General features: G+C 35.1%; 1 protein-coding gene and 1 pseudogene across 1 annotated transcript; both read right to left on the bottom strand.

Annotated features, from left to right (window-relative positions):
* Positions 1 to 3,873: 3,873 nt before the first annotated feature.
* On the bottom strand, positions 3,874 to 6,695 carry LOC129250512 (uncharacterized; annotated as a pseudogene).
* Positions 6,696 to 6,850: 155 nt separating this feature from the next.
* Positions 6,851 to 16,301, bottom strand: LOC129250511 (uncharacterized). The gene is made up of 4 exons (XM_054890135.1): positions 16,233 to 16,301; positions 9,710 to 9,841; positions 8,579 to 9,652; positions 6,851 to 6,886 (listed from the first exon to the last, which is right to left on the bottom strand). Exons 1-4 carry the CDS (start codon positions 16,299 to 16,301, stop codon positions 6,851 to 6,853), a joined length of 1,311 nt encoding a protein of 436 aa, XP_054746110.1.
* Between the last annotated feature and the right edge of the window lie 2,525 nt (positions 16,302 to 18,826).

The following is an 18,826-nucleotide window of genomic DNA, read 5'->3' as shown; positions in this document are numbered from 1 at the left end:
CGAGGACGGCAACAATCTTAAAGGGGGGCTAGTTAACAGCCAAATCATCGAACGTCCCTCGCAATGAATTCACCGAGCAACCCGCGCGCAAACAATGTCGCTGAACCCGAGCACATATGCAACATAAACAAAATAATGTGAGTCGGAGCAACGGCCAGCCGTTTCTGTTGTGTCGCAAGCGTTGGAATTCTGATCGGAAATATGCTGAGTCGGTTTTACAGACCACAAACCCATGGCATGATCTTTATGTACTTATTATGTATTTAGGTTTAGATTCATATTTCCTTTTATGTACTTAGCTTTAGTCTTTTATTCATTCCATTCTTATAATCAGTTTTGTCCAGACAATTGTTTAATAAAAAACGATTGACTTTACTCCGGCACGCCGCCGTTAATATTTGATGTATTGATTTACACTGTTGAGCCACAAGGCCAATAGTCCAACAAAGGGGACGAAGTCAAGTCTCCCAACCTAAACATCCTAAAGCTAATTAGAATCAAGAAGTAGCTGAGACGTGTCAGCAACACCCGTCGCTGGACCAAGGCATCATCACTGCTCCAGAGGGAAAGTGAACCACATATAACTTATATTATATTAATTTTTATCGGTATGGGAAATTTAAAAACGCTGTGAGCAGTTCGCCCGCCTGGCAAAAAAATTGAAGCTATACCTGTCCAAGCTACGGTAATCACTGTTTCTCCAATACCACGAATATAGTGAGTAAGAGTTTTATATAGAAAGGTTTTTCCAGAGCCACCAGGTCCATCAATAAAAACAGCTTTAACAGATATGCCCTCATCATTTAGCATTGTACATACTTCGTCAAAAATGTGTTTTTGTTACAGTACATACATACATAGTACTTTTTCTCAAAATAAATTCTATTTTGCGTCTGCCCAAAACTCTTACTAATTTGCACTGTTACCGTTGTTTTAAGTGAACTGACAAATTTCAAGTAAATTGTCAATTTATACCACATCATGGCAATACCATCACAACAAAATTTTGAAAAAAATTCGCAGCAACCGTTGGGACTATGTTCATGAATACATATGTATTTATTAGTAAGGATAACAAAACAAAACAATTATTGAGAATCCAAATGTATACAATGCTGTGCTCATTAGAAAGAGAGCTAAACAAAGCAAACATACTCATATATACATATGCGTTTGTGTGTCATACCGCTTTACATAGACATCGCTGTTAACAATATGAAAATTTTGATAACTTTACACGCAAATATTTCATGAACAAATTAACCAATTTTAATTTTTATAATTTTCCGGAAATATGCTCATCAAAACCTTTCTTTTGATATATAATATATTTCATATCTGTACATATTGTAGTTAAGTCAGAATAAGCGCCACGTTTTAAAATAATACTGTAGAAGAAGATAGAAGAAGATTATTGCGATCACAACAAAATTTTGAAAAAAATTCGCAGCAACCGTTGGGACTATGTTCATGAATACATATGTATTTATTAGTAAGGATAACAAAACAAAACAATTATTGAGAATCCAAATGTATACAATGCTGTGCTCATTAGAAAGAGAGCTAAACAAAGCAAACGTGCTCATATATACATATGCGTTTGTGTGTCATCCCGCTTTGCATAGACATCGCTGTTAACAATATGAAAATTTTGATAACTTTACACGCAAATATTTCATGAACAAGTTAACCAATTTTAATTTTTATATTGTAATTTTCCGGAAATATGCTCATCAAAACCTTTCTTTTGATATATAATATATTTCATATCTGCACATATTGTAGTTAAGTCAGAATAAGCGCCATGATTTAAAATAATAAAATAATACTGTAGAAGAAGATAGAAGAAGAAGATTATTGCGATCACAACAAAATTCTGAAAAAAATTCGCAGCAACCAATGGGACTATGTTTATGAATACATATGTATTTATTAGTAAGGATAACAAAGCAAAACAATTATTGAGAATCCCAATGTATACAATGCTGTGCTCATTAGAAAGGGAGCTAAACAAAGCAAATGTACTCATATACATATATGCGTATATTTGTGTGTCAACCCGCTTTGTATAGACATCGCTGTTATCAATATGAAAATTTTGATAACTTTACACGCAAATATTTCATTTAGTAATTAACCAATTTTAATTTTTATAATTTTCCGGAAATATGCTCATCAAAACCTCTCTTTTGATATATATTTCATATCTGTACGTGTTGTAGTTTAGTCAGAATAAGCACCATGTTTTAAAATAATACTATAGATTATATTATATTAATTTTTTTTGGGCATCTGAGCAGTTCGCCCAGTTAGCCCTGTGAGCAGTTCGCCCGCCTGGCAACAAAATTGAAGCTATACCTGTCCAAGCTACGGTAATCACTGTTTCTCCAATACCACGAATATAGTGAGTAAGAGTTTTATATAGAAATGTTTTTCCAGAGCCACCAGGTCCATCAATAAAAACAGCTTTAACAGATATGCCCTCATCATTTAGCATTGTACATACTTCGTCAAAAATGTGTTTTTGTTCTCGATTAAGCTGATCTTTTAATGTTTGTGCGCATATCAAATCGACTTCAATGTCAATTGTTAAAGTTGTAAGGTTGTCTGCAAAAGAAACTTCCGGCAAACCAAAATGTTTTAAAGATGTATTGTGGGAAAGTAAAATTTGATTAATTTCCCGCAACGCCAATATTTCACTTTCTACTACATTATTATCTCTTACAAAATCTTCAATAAAATATTCTTTAAATGTTGTCCAAAGTTCAAGGGGCGAAGTAGGTTCTCCAAACACGCAAATCATGGCAAAAATACGTCTTAACTGTGAGGGCATTTTGAAGGTAGAAACTTCTGTCAAAACAGCAACCCATTCCGAGTTATCCACTAATAGCTTTCGTTTGACGGCGGAAGTCGTTATCTCATCAAAATTAATGCAGTTACTAACAGGTTGTTCAATGATCTGAATACTTGCACAATCATATCCTTTATAGATATATTTATGTATGTAGGTACTTAACACTTTTGATTGAAGAACATATTTCAACATTGATGTGAGCGGCGTATTTTTTTGTTAAGTATTTATTATATGGTACGATCCATCGATTATCTAATTCAATTTGGTTTTGATTGACTCGAACTAAAACTTTGCTCCCGTCATCGCGGCGACGATACTGGGGATACCCATTGACATATTGCAAAATAAACTTCTTGAAATAGTTTTGGATATTTTTTTCTGCATTCTCCAGATTCAGACATGCAAGGCGATGAAGGATTAAGTGGGCCACATGGGCCATGCACCATACATTTTAAAACAATTTCATGAAGTTCAGGCTCAGTTTCTTTATTCGGAATTTCAGCACAAACAGCCAAGTCTATAATAGAAGCATCAATAATGGTATCTGCATCATGAAGAGCAACCAAAATATGTGCATGCGGTAGACCTCTTTTTTGAAATTCTATTACGTATAGAAAATATTTCGCCCTTCCAAATAATTGCTTTTTTGAAATATCATTTAAAAGATCTTTTAGTTTTTGCTTAAAAACTCGCGCTATTAACTCAGGACGCATTTGGGGTACTTGATACTGTTCAATGTTTTGAGTTATCTCAGGCCATTTTGGATTAGAGGTAAAAGTTATGAAAAGTGACGGCTTTCCATGTTTTCTAACAATAGCCATGGCATCTTGGTAATGCATATTCATATTGCGAGGTGAACCTGGAAAACTGGAAGGCAGAACGACAATGCGACCAGGGCGTGCATTTTCTAGTTCTGCTTGACGCATAGCATAATCGTGTAAGCCAGCATATGTTTCAACTCGAAGCTGATGTTGGTGATTACGCAAAAACGCCAACCTCTATTCTAACGTACTGATCAACTAAATATTGTTGCCAAAGTTTACCTGAAGCATGAAGTAAGCTGAAACCTTCTTGAATCGCCATTCGATATCCAACGAATTGCAACTGTGTGACCCTGAGCCTGCGACTTGTTCTGTATTCTTGCTCATGTAGTAGTGCTTCGTCGTATCCTGGCTCACCATAGGGAATAAAAGAGGGTAAACCAAGGGATCGCATAATCTATGTAAAGTTGAAATCGTGGTGCAATACTGTGTTTCTGAGCTGTGAGAAAATACTCTTAAATCACGGCTTGCCGGTGGTTCACCATCCTCAGTTGTGAAAACGGCTGCAATTTCTGAGCAGTTAGGCAAATTATAACGCCGATTCGCATGACTACTGAAGAAAATCATGCTCACTTTGTGCGGAACTCGATTTGCCTGTCGTGCCCTCTATTCCTCCTCGCGTTCAACTTGTGCCATAAATTTATACTGACGGGCTAAGGGATTCACGGTTGATATCATCTCGTGTAGGCATTTCATCAAGGAACTATCGCAATTTGCATTCCTTTGTAGTCGAATGTCAGTGGCTTGGTCAGTATCAAGTATATAAAGCTGTGCGTATAATAAGTTTGAATCATTATTAGCATGAAGAGGACCCACTCGATGGTAAATTGATCCATGTATCCGAAAACAATAAGGGCCACGTCCTGGTGGCTCTACAATTTTAGCTTCAAAAGATGCAAAAGCGAATGAGCTATTTATTTGTCTTATATTCTCTAAGTAATGGGACCGGAAAGAGTTCAAATTATTTTCAAAAACCCTTTCCAAAAAATCAGGTACGCGAAGTATAGGTATCTGCATTTTCCCACCGTGGCAGCATGTAAGGAATTGATTTCTTCCCTATAAAAAATGTTTCCTTATCAAGTTTACCAAAGTTTTTCAATAATGGAAAGTTACCTTTTCACATTTAAAATGTTTAGCATTGCAATGCAAACATATACTGGTTAAACCACCAAGCGTGTTATATTCTGCATTAAATGCTGGATCAAGAGCTTTTTTGTATGTACTTGTGCTTGCATGAATACGGACCTAAAAACATGAAATCGTTTAAAACATATATTATATGAAGCGGAAGCAAAGAGATGTAAGTTTTCAACAAAAACCGATTTAAACGCACAACCACTTTGTTAAAACTCTATCTTATTTGAAGGGTAGACATGTACTCTTTTCTAGTACGACACATCGCGTGCCAAATGCCAAAAGGGCGTTTACAGCAAGTAGATGGATCCATGCCAAAAGCGTATCAAATAAAACACTAATTTGTCTCTCTCTCTTCATTTTTTAAAACTATTTAAAATTTTGAGTTTTGTAAAAAGGATCAAGCGGACACAAAATTTTTAAATACATACATACGTTTATATATTGTAGATCAATTGTACCATATATGAACGAAAACAAAAGTGGATGCTTCTACCAATCATATCCAATACGTGACGTTTCAAACATTTATCACTTACTTACCTGCTCTATTCCTCCACTTAAAGTAGGAACTCTTCTACGAACTCTTCTTGGGCGTCCTCTAGGCATATTTTAAAATTAAATATGTATGTATGTACTTTTTTCTCAAAATAAATTCTATTTTGCGTCTGCCCAAAACTCTTACTAATTTGCACTGTTACCGTTGTTTTAAGTGAACTGACAAATTTCAAGTAAATTGTCAATTTATACCACATCATGGCAATACCATCACAACAAAATTTTGAAAAAAATTCGCAGCAACCGTTGAGACTATGTTCATGAATACATATGTATTTATTAGTAAGGATAACAAAACAAAACAATTATTGAGAATCCAAATGTATACAATGCTGTGCTCATTAGAAAGAGAGCTAAACAAAGCATATGCGTTTGTGTGTCATCCCGCTTTACATAGACATCGCTGTTAATAATATGAAAATTTTGATAACTTTACACGCAAATATTTCATGAACAAATTAACCAATTTTAATTTTTATAATTTTCCGGAAATATGCTCATCAAAACCTTTCTTTTGATATATATTTCATATCTTTACGTGTTGTAGTTTAGTCAGAATAAGCGCCATGTTTTAAAATAATACTATAGAAGACTAGTATGTAACCCCCGAAAATCGGGTGGGCTTTTTTCCCACGGAAAGTAAACAGCATATGTGACACTTTTATATATTAAAAGTTATGATGATTAGAAAAGTGTATATTTTTATTCATATGTAATACCTATGTAAGAACTTATGCATGCCTATAACATTTTTAAAATTTGGTTCTTTTTTAAATTACTTCATTATAAACTACATTCAACGTGAAGTTTTCGTTATTGCCCATTTGAACGCGTATATTTTCCCAGGATCTAACCCGGCTTAACGCAACATAAAGTTGGCCGTGGGCAAAGCAATCCTCCTTTAAATGAAGCGCCACCCTTGATAATGTTTGCTCCTGGGCCTTATTTATAGTTATGGCGAAAGCTATTATAATTGGAAATTGGCGACGCTTCAACGTAAAGGGAAGTGTGGTTTCGCTCGGCTGCAAATTTATACGAGGCAATAGAAATCGCCTTCCCTGAGCCTCTCCGCATAACACTTCCGCGTGCAAGCAATTCGAATGCATTTCTTTTACGATAAGTCGTGTGCCATTCACCAATCCTTCTGCTGGGCTTAAATTGCGAATCAACATTATCACTGTTCCAATTTTCAATTGAAGCTTATGCGGCGGAGTTCCACTAAAATTGAGGGAGTGTAAAAATTCCACTGGGAATCTTACCTGATCTTGTGAATCTTGTGAAACAATCGTATCAGCGCTGAGATATGTGCGCTCTTGACCAGGTAGCATATCGACTATACTCGAGTTTATGATGGCACATTGATCATTTTTTGGACATAATATGGCTCGGTCTTTTAAATTATCAATTTCTATTATTCCATTATTTGGTTGGAAAACCCAGTCAATGAGGTTTCCGTTTTTTAAAAGAATTTGATCAGGAATTTTTACTCTTGATGCATTGTCTTGCCCTTCGCCGTGTCCTATGCGCAAAAGAAAATTACAATAGTCGGATTCTTGAGTACGCATATTGATTGTGAGCTTAAATGATTTAAAAAAATTCCACAAAGAGCAACGTTTTAAACAATTATCAATTATGCCAGTTCACGTACTTCTCGGTACCACAGGCAAAACTTGCCTAAAGTCTCCACCCAGAATAATGATTTTCCCACCAAAAGGCGTCTCATTTTGGTGAATATCGCGCAAAAGACGATCTAAACACAACAGAGCTCTGCCAGGTACCATGCTAGCTTCATCCCAAATAATAGCTTTTGCTGCCTTTAATGCCTGACCAACTTTAGTGTTTGGTTTTACCAAAGAAACTGACGATTCAGTCAACGGTATGGGAAATTTAAAAACGCTGTGAGCAGTTCGCCCGCCTGGCAACAAAATTGAAGCTATACCTGTCCAAGCTACGGTAATCACTGTTTCTCCAATACCACGAATATAGTGAGTAAGAGTTTTATATAGAAATGTTTTTCCAGAGCCACCAGGTCCATCAATAAAAACAGCTTTAACAGATATGCCCTCATCATTTAGCATTGTACATACTTCGTCAAAAATGTGTTTTTGTTCTCGATTAAGCTGATCTTTTAATGTTTGTCAGTTGTTAAAGTTGTAAGGTTGTCTGCAAAAGAAACTTCCGGCAAACCAAAATGATTTAAAGATGTATTGTGGGAAAGTAAAATTTGATTAATTTCCCGCAACGCCAATATTTCACTTTCTACTACATTATTATCTCTTACAAAATCTTCAATAAAATATTCTTTAAATGTTGTCCAAAGTTCAAGGGGCGAAGTAGGTTCTCCAAACACGCAAATCATGGCAAAAATATGTCTCAACTGTGAGGGCATTTTGAAGGTAGAAACTTCTGTCAAAACAGCAACCCATTCCGAGTTATCCACTAATAGCTTTCGTTTGACGGCGGAAGTCGTTATCTCATCAAAATTAATGCAGTTACTAACAGGTTGTTCAATGATCTGAATACTTATACAATCATATCCTTTATAGATATATTTATGTAGGTACTTAACACTTTTGATTTAAGAACATATTTCAACATTGAGCGGCGTATTTTTTTGTTAAGTATTTATTATATGGTACGATCCATCGATTATCTAATTCAATTTGGTTTTGATTGACTCGAACTAAAACTTTGCTCCCGTCATCGCGGCGACGATACTGGGGATACCCATTGACATCTTGCAAAGTAACTTCTTGAAATAGTTTTGGATATTTTTTTGTGCATTCTCCAGATTCAGACATGCAAGGCGATGAAGGATTAAGTGGGCCACATGGACCATGCACCATACATTTTAAAACAATTTCATGAAGTTCAGGCTCAGTTTCTTTATTCGGAATTTCAGCACAAACAGCCAAGTCTTAATAGAAGTATCAATAATGGTATCTGCGTCATGAAGAGTAACCAAAATATGTGCATGCGGTAGACCTCTTTTTTGAAATTCTATTACGTATGGAAAATATTTCATCCTTCCAAATACATGCTTTTTTGAAATATCATTTAAAAGATCTTTTAGTTTTTGCTTAAAAACTCGCGCTATTAACTCAGGACGCATTTGGGGTACTTGATACTGTTCAATGTTTTGAGTTATCTCAGGCCATTTTGGATTAGAGGTAAAAGTTATGAAAAGTGACGGCTTTCCATGTTTTCTAACAATAGCCATGGCATCTTGGTAATGCATATTCATATTGCGAGGTGAACCTGGAAAACTGGAAGGCAGAACGACAATGCGACCAGGGCGTGCATTTTCTAGTTCTTCTTGACGCATAACATAATCGTGTAAGCCAGCATATGTTTCAACTCGAAGCTGATGTTGGTGATTACGCAAAAACGCCAACCTTGCACCCTCTATTCTAACGTACTGATCAACTAAATATTGTTGCCAAAGTTTACCTGAAGCATGAAGTAAGCTGAAACCTTCTTGAATCGCCATTCGATATCCAACGAATTGCAACTGTGTGACCCTGAACCTGCGACTTGTTCTGTATTCTTGCTCATGTAGTAGTGCTTCGTCGTATCCTGGCTCACCATAGGGAAATAAAAGAGGGTAAACCAAGGGATCGCATAATCTATGTAAAGTTGAAATCGTGGTGCAATACTGTGTTTCTGAGCTGTGAGAAAATACTCTTAAATCACGGCTTGCCGGTGGTTCACCATCCTCAGTTGTGAAAACGGCTGCAATTTCTGAGCAGTTAGGCAAATTATAACGCCGATTCGCATGACTACTGAAGAAAATCATGCTCACTTTGTGCGGAACTCGATTTGCCTGTCGTGCCCTCTGTTCCTCCTCGCGTTCAACTTGTGCCATCAATTTATACTGACGGGCTAAGGGATTCACGGTTGATATCATCTCGTGTAGGCATTTCATCAAGGAACTATCGCAATTTGCATTCCTTTGTAGTCGAATGTCAGTGGCTTGGTCAGTATCAAGTATATAAAGCTGTGCGTATAATGAGTTTGAATCATTATTAGCATGAAGAGGACCCACTCGATGGTAAATTGATCCATGTATCCGAAAACAATAAGGGCCACGTCCTGGTGGCTCTACAATTTTAGCTTCAAAAGATGCAAAAGCGAATGAGCTATTTATTTGTCTTATATTCTCTAAGTAATGGGACCGGAAAGAGTTCAAATTATTTTCAAAAACCCTTTCCAAAAAATCAGGTATGCGAGGTATCGGTATCTGCACTTTCCCACCGTGGCAGCATGTAAGGAATTGATTTCTTCCCTATAAAAAATTTTTCTTTATCAAGTTTACCAAAGTTTTTCAATAATGGAAAGTTACCTTTTCACATTTAAAATGTTTAGCATTGCAATGCAAACATATACTGGTTAAACCACCAAGCGTGTTATATTCTGCATTAAATGCTGGATCTAGAGCTTTTTTGTATGTACTTGTGCTTGCATGAATACGGACCTAAAAAACATGAAATCGTTTAAAGCATATATTATATGAAGCGGAAGCAAAGAGATGTAAGTTTTCAACAAAAACTGATTTAAGCGCACAACCACTTTGTTAAAACTCTATCTTATTTGAAGGATAGACATGTACTCTTTTCTAGTACGACACATCGCGTGCCAAATGCCAAAAGGGCGTTTACAGCAAGTAGATGGATCCATGCCAAAAGCATATCAAATAAAAAACTATTGTAATTTGTCTCTCTCTCTTCATTTTTTAAAACTATTTAAAATTTTGAGTTTTGCAAAAAGGATCAAGCAGACACAAAATTTTTAAATACATACATACGTTTATATATTGTAGATCAATTGTACCATATATGAACGAAAACAAAAGTGGATGCTTCTACCAATCATATCCAATACGTGACGTTTCAAACATTTATCACTTACTTACCTGCTCTATTCCTCCACTTAAAGTAGGAACTCTTCTACGAACTCTTCTTGGGCGTCCTCTAGGCATATTTTAAAATTAAATATGTATGTATGTACTTTTTTCTCAAAATAAATTCTATTTTGCGTCTGCCCAAAACTCTTACTAATTTGCACTGCTACCGTTGTTTTAAGTGAACTGACAAATTTCAAGTAAATTGTCAATTTATACCACATCATGGCAATACCATCACAACAAAATTTTGAAAAAAATTCGCAGCAACCGTTGGGACTATGTTCATGAATCCATATGTATTTATTAGTAAGGATAACAAAGCAAAACAATTATTGAGAATCCAAATGTATACAATGCTGTGCTCATTAGAAAGAGAGCTAAACAAAGCAAACGTACTCATATATACATATGCGTTTGTGTGTCATCCCGCTTTACATAGACATCGCTGTTAACATTATGAAAATTTTGATAACTTTACACGCAAATATTTCATGAACAAATTAACCAATTTTAAGTTTTATAATTTTCCGGAAATATGCTCATCAAAACCTTTCTTTTGATATATAATATATTTCATATCTGCACATATTGTAGTTAAGTCAGAATAAGCGCCATGTTTTAAAATAATAAAATAATACTGTAGAAGAAGATAGAAGAAGATTATTGCGATCACAACAAAATTTTGAAAAAAATTCGCAGCAACCGTTGGGACTATGTTCATGAATACATATGTATTTATTAGTAAGGATAACAAAACAAAACAATTATTGAGAATCCAAATGTATACAATGCTGTGCTCATTAGAAAGAGAGCTAAGCAAAGCAAACGTACTCATATATACATATGCGTTTGTGTGTCAACGCGCTTTGCATAGACATCGCTGTTAACAATATGAAAATTTTGATAACTTTACACGCAAATATTTCATGAACAAATTAACCAATTTTAAGTTTTATAATTTTCCGGAAATATGCTCATCAAAACCTTTCTTTTGATATATAATATATTTCATATCTGCACATATTGTAGTTAAGTCAGAATAAGCGCCATGTTTTAAAATAATAAAATAATACTATAGAAGAAGATAGAAGAAGAAGATTATTGCGATCACAACAAAATTCTGAAAAAAATTCGCAGCAACCGTTGGGACTATGCTCATGAATACATATGCATTTATTAGTAAGGATAACAAAGCAAAACAATTATTGAGAATCCAAATGTATACAATGCTGTGCTCATTAGAAAGGGAGCTAAACAAAGCAAACGTACTCATATACATATATGCGTATATTTGTGTGTCAACCCGCTTTGCATAGACATCGCTGTTATCAATATGAAAATTTTGATAACTTTACACGCAAATATTTCATGAAGTAATTAACCAATTTTAATTTTTATAATTTTCCGGAAATATGCTCATCAAAACCTTTCTTTTGATATATATTTCATATCTTTACGTGTTGTAGTTTAGTCAGAATAAGCGCCATGTTTTAAAATAACACTGTGGAACAAATTCAGGTTAGCAAAAGTTAGGTCCATTCTGAGAGTGGCGGGTGAAAATAGAGGCGAAATTAGAAGACCCGTATCGCGGCGTTTGTTTAAATTTTTTTTTAATCGGCCTTCGAAGTTTGCAGTCAAATGCCGATTTTTTATATATTGTTTATATGGTTTTTTGGCTATAACTCGTCGACTAATTGATATTTTTTCAATCTGTAAAAGCCAAATTATTGCTAGAGACCTGTGCAATAATTACAATTTTTGGAAAAATTGATTTCGAAAATTTTTATGGTACTTATGAGGCAAAATGTTGGAAAAATTATTTTTTTTTCATGTTTTTTGAAAATATTTTCAACAAAACTAAGTCTTTTTTACATAATATGCTTCTCAGTTTCTTCAATAAATGTAATTTGAAAAGAGAATTACGGGATTAAATACTTTGGCAGCTACTTTGACGAAAGTCACAAAATGTTCGAAAAATTAACGTTTTCCTTATTATTTCTTAATATCTGGCAAGCAACTAATTTTTTTCGCTTTTTTTCTTATCTAAAATATAGTTTTCAATCCATGACATAAATATCATGGAAAAAAATATAGTATCAGTCGAAAATTTGTGCGATATACACACATTCATTACATAAAACTAATGTAAAAAAACCCAAAATTCCTAGTAAACACATAGTAATTAAAAATTCCCGAAACCATTAAATAAATATCGATTTCGGTAGAAGTAATTAAAAAGAGAAGTTTCAAGAATTAGGAACATTCCAAAAACAATTAAAGAAAAGGAAATGCTAAGTATGGATTAAAAAAGGGATTTTCCGAGAAGAAAGCATGCTCCAAAAATAATTAAGGAAAAGGAAATTCCCAGAATACAATTAAGAAAGGGAATTTCCAGGAACAATCAATAGCTATTAAAATAATATTTGTAAACATTTGTGTTGCATGCGAACTAATTTTAAAAATAAAGATTCAGTTAAGACTCGAAACTCAGCCGAAGCTGATGTCTTTTAATTTTCGCTCGGTCGTGATAAAATTTGCTATTCATTCTTTTGGAACCTATTTCATTTATTGAGTGATTTAAGTTAAGTGTATCAGTTTCATAAAATTAACAAAAAAAAACATTCTATAATATATATTGTATTAAAAATGTCGGAACCAACATGTAAAATGAACCATTTTTGTAATATTTGTGGACGTTTCATAGTAAGCGATGAAAAATGCGGCAATGTGACTGATTCTTTTTTGGAAATCTATAGACAATATTTCTCGCAAGAGTTTATCAATGACGTAAACTATGCCCCTAAAAAAGTTTGCTTTAATTGCTATTCAATTCTTATGCAATGGAAAAGTGAAAAGAAGAAGGCTATGCCTTTTGGTGTACCAATGATTTGGTCAGATAATAGCCCACATCAAGAAGAAAATTGCTATGGATGTACCAACTACAATAAAACTTTGAATAGGAGGAAAACAAAGAATAAAACTTATGTAGCAGTGTCAAGTGTCCAATTACCATTACCGCACTCAGAATTCGTTCCAGTACCAACATACCGAAGTACTGATCTTCAAACAGGTATCAGTACTACAACCACCCCTGCCACACCCATGGATTTCTCCTCAGAATTCAACCCTGGTGAAGGTACATCAAATAAAACATCAAAGGACCCAATCCTAATAACACAAAACCAATTGGATGGAATTGTTGCAAATTTGTGTTTGACTCAGAAAAAATCAGAACGACTGGCGTCATTTTTGAAAGGAAATAATTTGCTGACGAAAGGTACAAAAGTAACAGCATATCGAAAACGCCAAAAAGAGTTACAAAAGTTCTTCAATGTCAATGATGCAAAAAATTTCGCTTATTGCAACGATATTGAAAAGTTAATGGAGGCGATAGGGTTAACCTATAAAAAAGATGATTGGCGTCTCTTTATCGATAGTTCACTAATCAGCTTAAAAGTTGTGCTTTTGCACAAGACAAATAGAATGCCTTCTGTTCCGATTGCGTATAGCACTGACACTAGTGAAACTTTCGATAAATTGAAAGACATTCTGGAAGTAGTCGAATATAACGAACACCAATGGCGCATTTGCTGCGACCTCAAAGTAGTTTCCTTGATTACAGGCTTAACAGCATCTGGCCGTCCAAAATATCCGTGTTTTTTGTGCGATTGGGATTCACGATACGGAGAAGGTATTAAAGGAAGAAACCAGTACAAACAACATAACTGGAGTAGTCGAATTGGGCGAAAATGGCCTAATGACAATAGGCTACACGAAAGTCTTGTTCTGTTCCTGAAATGAAAATTTTGTTGCCGTTGCCCCACATTAAACTTGGCATTGCTAAAAATTTTTTGAAATGTATCGCAAAAAGACCAGCAGTATTCAACCGCTTGAAAGATATTTTCCCAAGACTAAGTAAGGCCAAAATTCGGGAAGGGGTTGTTAATGGTCCCGACATACGGAAACTAATGAGTCGTCAAGATTTTGAGCAAGTTCTGACAGACCGAGAATTAAATGGATGGCTCGCATTGAAAGCAGTCATCAAAGGACTTTTGGGTAAAGAACGTGAAGAAAACTACAGGCAATCTGTTGCAAACATGTTGGCAGCTTTCGCTGAAATTGGGGTTAATATGTCATACAAAATTCATCTCTTGCATCAGCATCTTGAAAAACTCGCTCAACAGTTGCCAACTGAATCTGATGAGCAAGGCGAACGTCATCACCAAACTGCGCTTCCATTTGAAATAAGGTAACTATAGAGTGTGCATATTTTGAATTCCTAGATTTTTCTAATATCTTGGTCAGAGTGCACAATTTAAACATGTTAACGATTGACAACTATTTTCGTTTCAGGTACAGAGGAAAGAAATCTCCAGATGCGATACTCGCTGAAATTTGTTGGTGGTATAAAAACACCTTTGAAGAAGAGGAAGACGAGGAAACAGAGGAAGAAGGGGAAGACACAGATGAAAATCCAGAATATCTGTTGGACGAAATAATCGATCTCTCTGATGATGATGACGATGACCAAGACATTAGAGAGAGCAGTGATGTTGATCCACAGCCGCCTGCTAAACGGCAGCTGGCCAAATTATTAATTTAATTTATTTTATTTTTCTACTTAAAACTTTTCATTATTAACATTTCAAAATTATATTTTTTTCCATATTTTTATATTTTCTTTTTCTATGTTTCTTCAAAACCAACACTGAACAAAATTGGTAAATAAAAAATGAGAAATAAATTAATATTAAGCTCAAAAAACGCAAGTTTTGTATTATGACTGTATGCCTAAAGCGCAAATTGTCGACTAAGACAATTTTTTTTCAAATTACATTTATTTAAGAAACTGAGAAGCATATTATAGACCACACAAAATGTAAAAAAGACTTAGTTTTGTTGAAAATATTTTCAAAAAACATGAAAAAAAATAATTTTTCCAACATTTTGCCTCATAAGTACCATAAAAATTTTCGAAATCAATTTTTTCAAAAATTGTAATTATTGCACAGGTCTCTAGCAATAATTTGGCTTTTACAGATTGAAAAAATATCAATTAGTCGACGAGTTATAGCCAAAAAACCATATAAACAATATACTGAAAATCGGCATTTGACTGCAAACTTCGAAGGCCGATTAAAAAAAAATTCGAACTAACATAAACAAACGCCGCGATACGGGTCTTCTAATTTCGCCTCTATTTTCACCCGCCACTCTCAGAATGGACCTAACTTTTGCTAACCTGAATTTGTTCCACAGTGTAATACTATAGAAGACTAGTATGTAACCCCCGAAAATCGGGTGGGCTTTTTTCCCACGGAAAGTAAACAGCATATGTGACACTTTTATATATTAAAAGTTATGATGATTAGAAAAGTGTATATTTTTATTCATATGTAATACCTATGTAAGAACTTATGCATGCCTATAACATTTTTAAAATTTTGTTCAGTTAAATGAGTAATTTTCTTTTTTAAATTACTTCATCATAAACTACATTCAACGTGAAGTTTTCGTTATTGCCCATTTGAACGCGTATATTTTCCCAGGATCTAACCCGGCTTAACGCAACATAAAGTTGGCCGTGGGCAAAGCAATCCTCCTTTAAATGAAGCGCCACCCTTGATAATGTTTGCCCCTGGGCCTTATTTATAGTTATGGCGAAGGCTATTATAATTGGAAATTGGCGACGCTTCAACGTAAAGGGAAGTGTGGTTTCGCTCGGCTGCAAATTTATACGAGGCAATAGAAATCGCCTTCCCTGAGCCTCTCCGCATAACACTTCCGCGTGCAAGCAATTCGGATGCATTTCTTTTACGATAAGTCGTGTGCCATTCACCAATCCTTCTGCTGGGCTTAAATTGCGAATCAACATTATCACTGTTCCAATTTTCAATTGAAGCTTATGCGGCGGAGTTCCACTAAAATTGAGGGAGTGTAAAAATTCCACTGGGAATCTTACCTGATCTTGTGAATCTTGTGAAACAATCGTATCAGCGCTGAGATATGTGCGCTCTTGACCAGGTAGCATATCGACTATACTCGAGTTTATGATGGCACATTGATCATTTTTTGGACATAATATGGCTCGGTCTTTTAAATTATCAATTTCTATTATTCCATTATTTGGTTGGAAAACCCAGTCATGAGGTTTCCGTTTTTTAAAAGAATTTGATCAGGAATTTTTACTCTTGATGCATTGTCTTGCCCTTCGCCGTGTCCTATGCGCAAAAGAAAATTACAATAGTCGGATTTTTGAGTACGCATATTGATTGTGAGCTTAAATGATTTAAAAAATTTCCACAAAGAGCAACGTTTTAAACAATTATCAACTATGCCAGTTCGCGTACTTCTCGGTACCACAGGCAAAACTTGCCTAAAGTCTCCACCCAGAATAATAATTTTCCCACCAAAAGGCGTCTCATTTTGGTGAATATCGCGCAAAAGACGATCTAAACACAACAGAGCTCTGCCAGGTACCATGCTAGCTTCATCCCAAATAATAGCTTTTGCTGCCTTTAATGCCTGACCAACTTTAGTGTTTGGTTTTACCAAAGAAACTGACGATTCAGTCAACGGTATGGGAAATTTAAAAACGCTGTGAGCAGTTCGCCCGCCTGGCAACAAAATTGAAGCTATACCTGTCCAAGCTACGGTAATCACTGTTTCTCCAATACCACGAATATAGTGAGTAAGAGTTTTATACAGAAATGTTTTTCCAGAGCCACCAGGTCCATCAATAAAAACAGCTTTAACAGATATGCCCTCATCATTAAGCATTGTACATACTTCGTCAAAAATGTGTTTTTGTTCTCGATTAAGCTGATCTTTTAATGTTTGTGCGCATATCAAATCGACTTCAATGTCAGTTGTTAAAGTTGTAAGGTTGTCTGCAAAAGAAACTTCCGGCAAACCAAAATGTTTTAAAGATGTATTGTGGGAAAGTAAAATTTGATTAATTTCCCGCAACGCCAATATTTCACTTTCTACTACATTATTATCTCTTACAAAATCTTCAATAAAATATTCTTTAAATGTTGTCCAAAGTTCAAGGGGCGAAGTAGGTTCTCCAAACACGCAAATCATGGCAAAAATACGTCTTAATGTGAGGGCATTTTGAAGGTAGAAACTTCTGTTAAAACAGCAACCCATTCCGAGTTATCCACTAATAGCTTTCGTTTGACGGCCGATTCCCAAAAAGAAGAGAGGAGCTCATTACCAACTGTCAATAAATCATTGTATGATTTAGGATCCTTTATGGAAACTAACAGTAAACGTAATGCAAATCGTTCTCGATCCTTTGGATCGACCGTATAAATTCTGCCTATTGCGTTGGCTAAATTTTTTCTTCTCTGCCACGAACGTGAGCCTTGCTGCCAAGTGTAATGTTCAGGAATTTCTTGGTAAGTCAATGTATTAGCAAAAGTATCTATTGTATTCAGCTTAAAGTACGCAGTAAGTGTAGTGTCTCGGAATTCCGTAATCGCTTCTGCTATAATAGCACTGTCTTCACGAAAGTAAATATTTTGTAAATTTGGAAGGTGTACCGCAAGAGGTTTTACTGTGTGTGATTTTTCCTGCGTTGGAAATTCAAAAAGTCTCCAACACGCTTCTGGTGCGCTTACATACCTAGCATCTACAAAAGTCGTTATCTCATCAAAATTAATGCAGTTACTAACAGGTTGTTCAATGATCTGAATACTTGCACAATCATATCCTTTATAGATATATTTATGTAGGTACTTAACACTTTTGATTGAAGAACATATTTCAACATTGATGTGAGCGGCGTATTTTTTTGTTAAGTATTTATTATATGGTACGATCCATCGATTATCTAATTCAATTTGGTTTTGATTGACTCGAACTAAAACTTTGCTCCCGTCATCGCGGCGACGATACTGGGGATACCCATTGACATCTTGCAAAGTAACTTCTTGAAATAGTTTTGGATATTTTTTTGTGCATTCTCCAGATTCAGACATGCAAGGCGATGAAGGATTAAGTGGGCCACATGGACCATGCACCATACATTTTAAAACAATTTCATGAAGTTCAGGCTCAGTTTCTTTATTCGGAATTTCAGCACAAACAGCCAAGTCTATAATAGAAGTATCAATAATGGTATCTGCGTCATGAAGAGCAACCAAAATATGTGCATGCGGTAGACCTCTTTTTTGAAATTCTATTACGTATAGAAAATATTTCATCCTTCCAAATACATGCTTTTTTGAAATATCATTTAAAAGATCTTTTAGTTTTTGCTTAAAAACTCGCGCTATTAACTCAGGACGCATTTGGGGTACTTGATACTGTTCAATGTTTTGAGTTATCTCAGGCCATTTTGGATTAGAAGTAAAAGTTATGAAAAGTGACGGCTTTCCATGTTTTCTAACAATAGCCATGGCATCTTGGTAATGCATATTCATATTGCGAGGTGAACCTGGAAAACTGGAAGGCAGAACGACAATGCGACCAGGGCGTGCATTTTCTAGTTCTTCTTGACGCATAATCGTGTAAGCCAGCATATGTTTCAACTCGAAGCTGATGTTGGTG

The sequence above is a fragment of the Anastrepha obliqua genome, chromosome 6 (genome assembly GCF_027943255.1).
Source record: "Anastrepha obliqua isolate idAnaObli1 chromosome 6, idAnaObli1_1.0, whole genome shotgun sequence".
NCBI classification, from domain to species: domain Eukaryota; kingdom Metazoa; phylum Arthropoda; class Insecta; order Diptera; family Tephritidae; genus Anastrepha; species Anastrepha obliqua.
The sequence above is the reverse complement of the archived record's forward strand: the minus strand, read 5'-3'. Positions and strand labels throughout refer to the sequence as shown.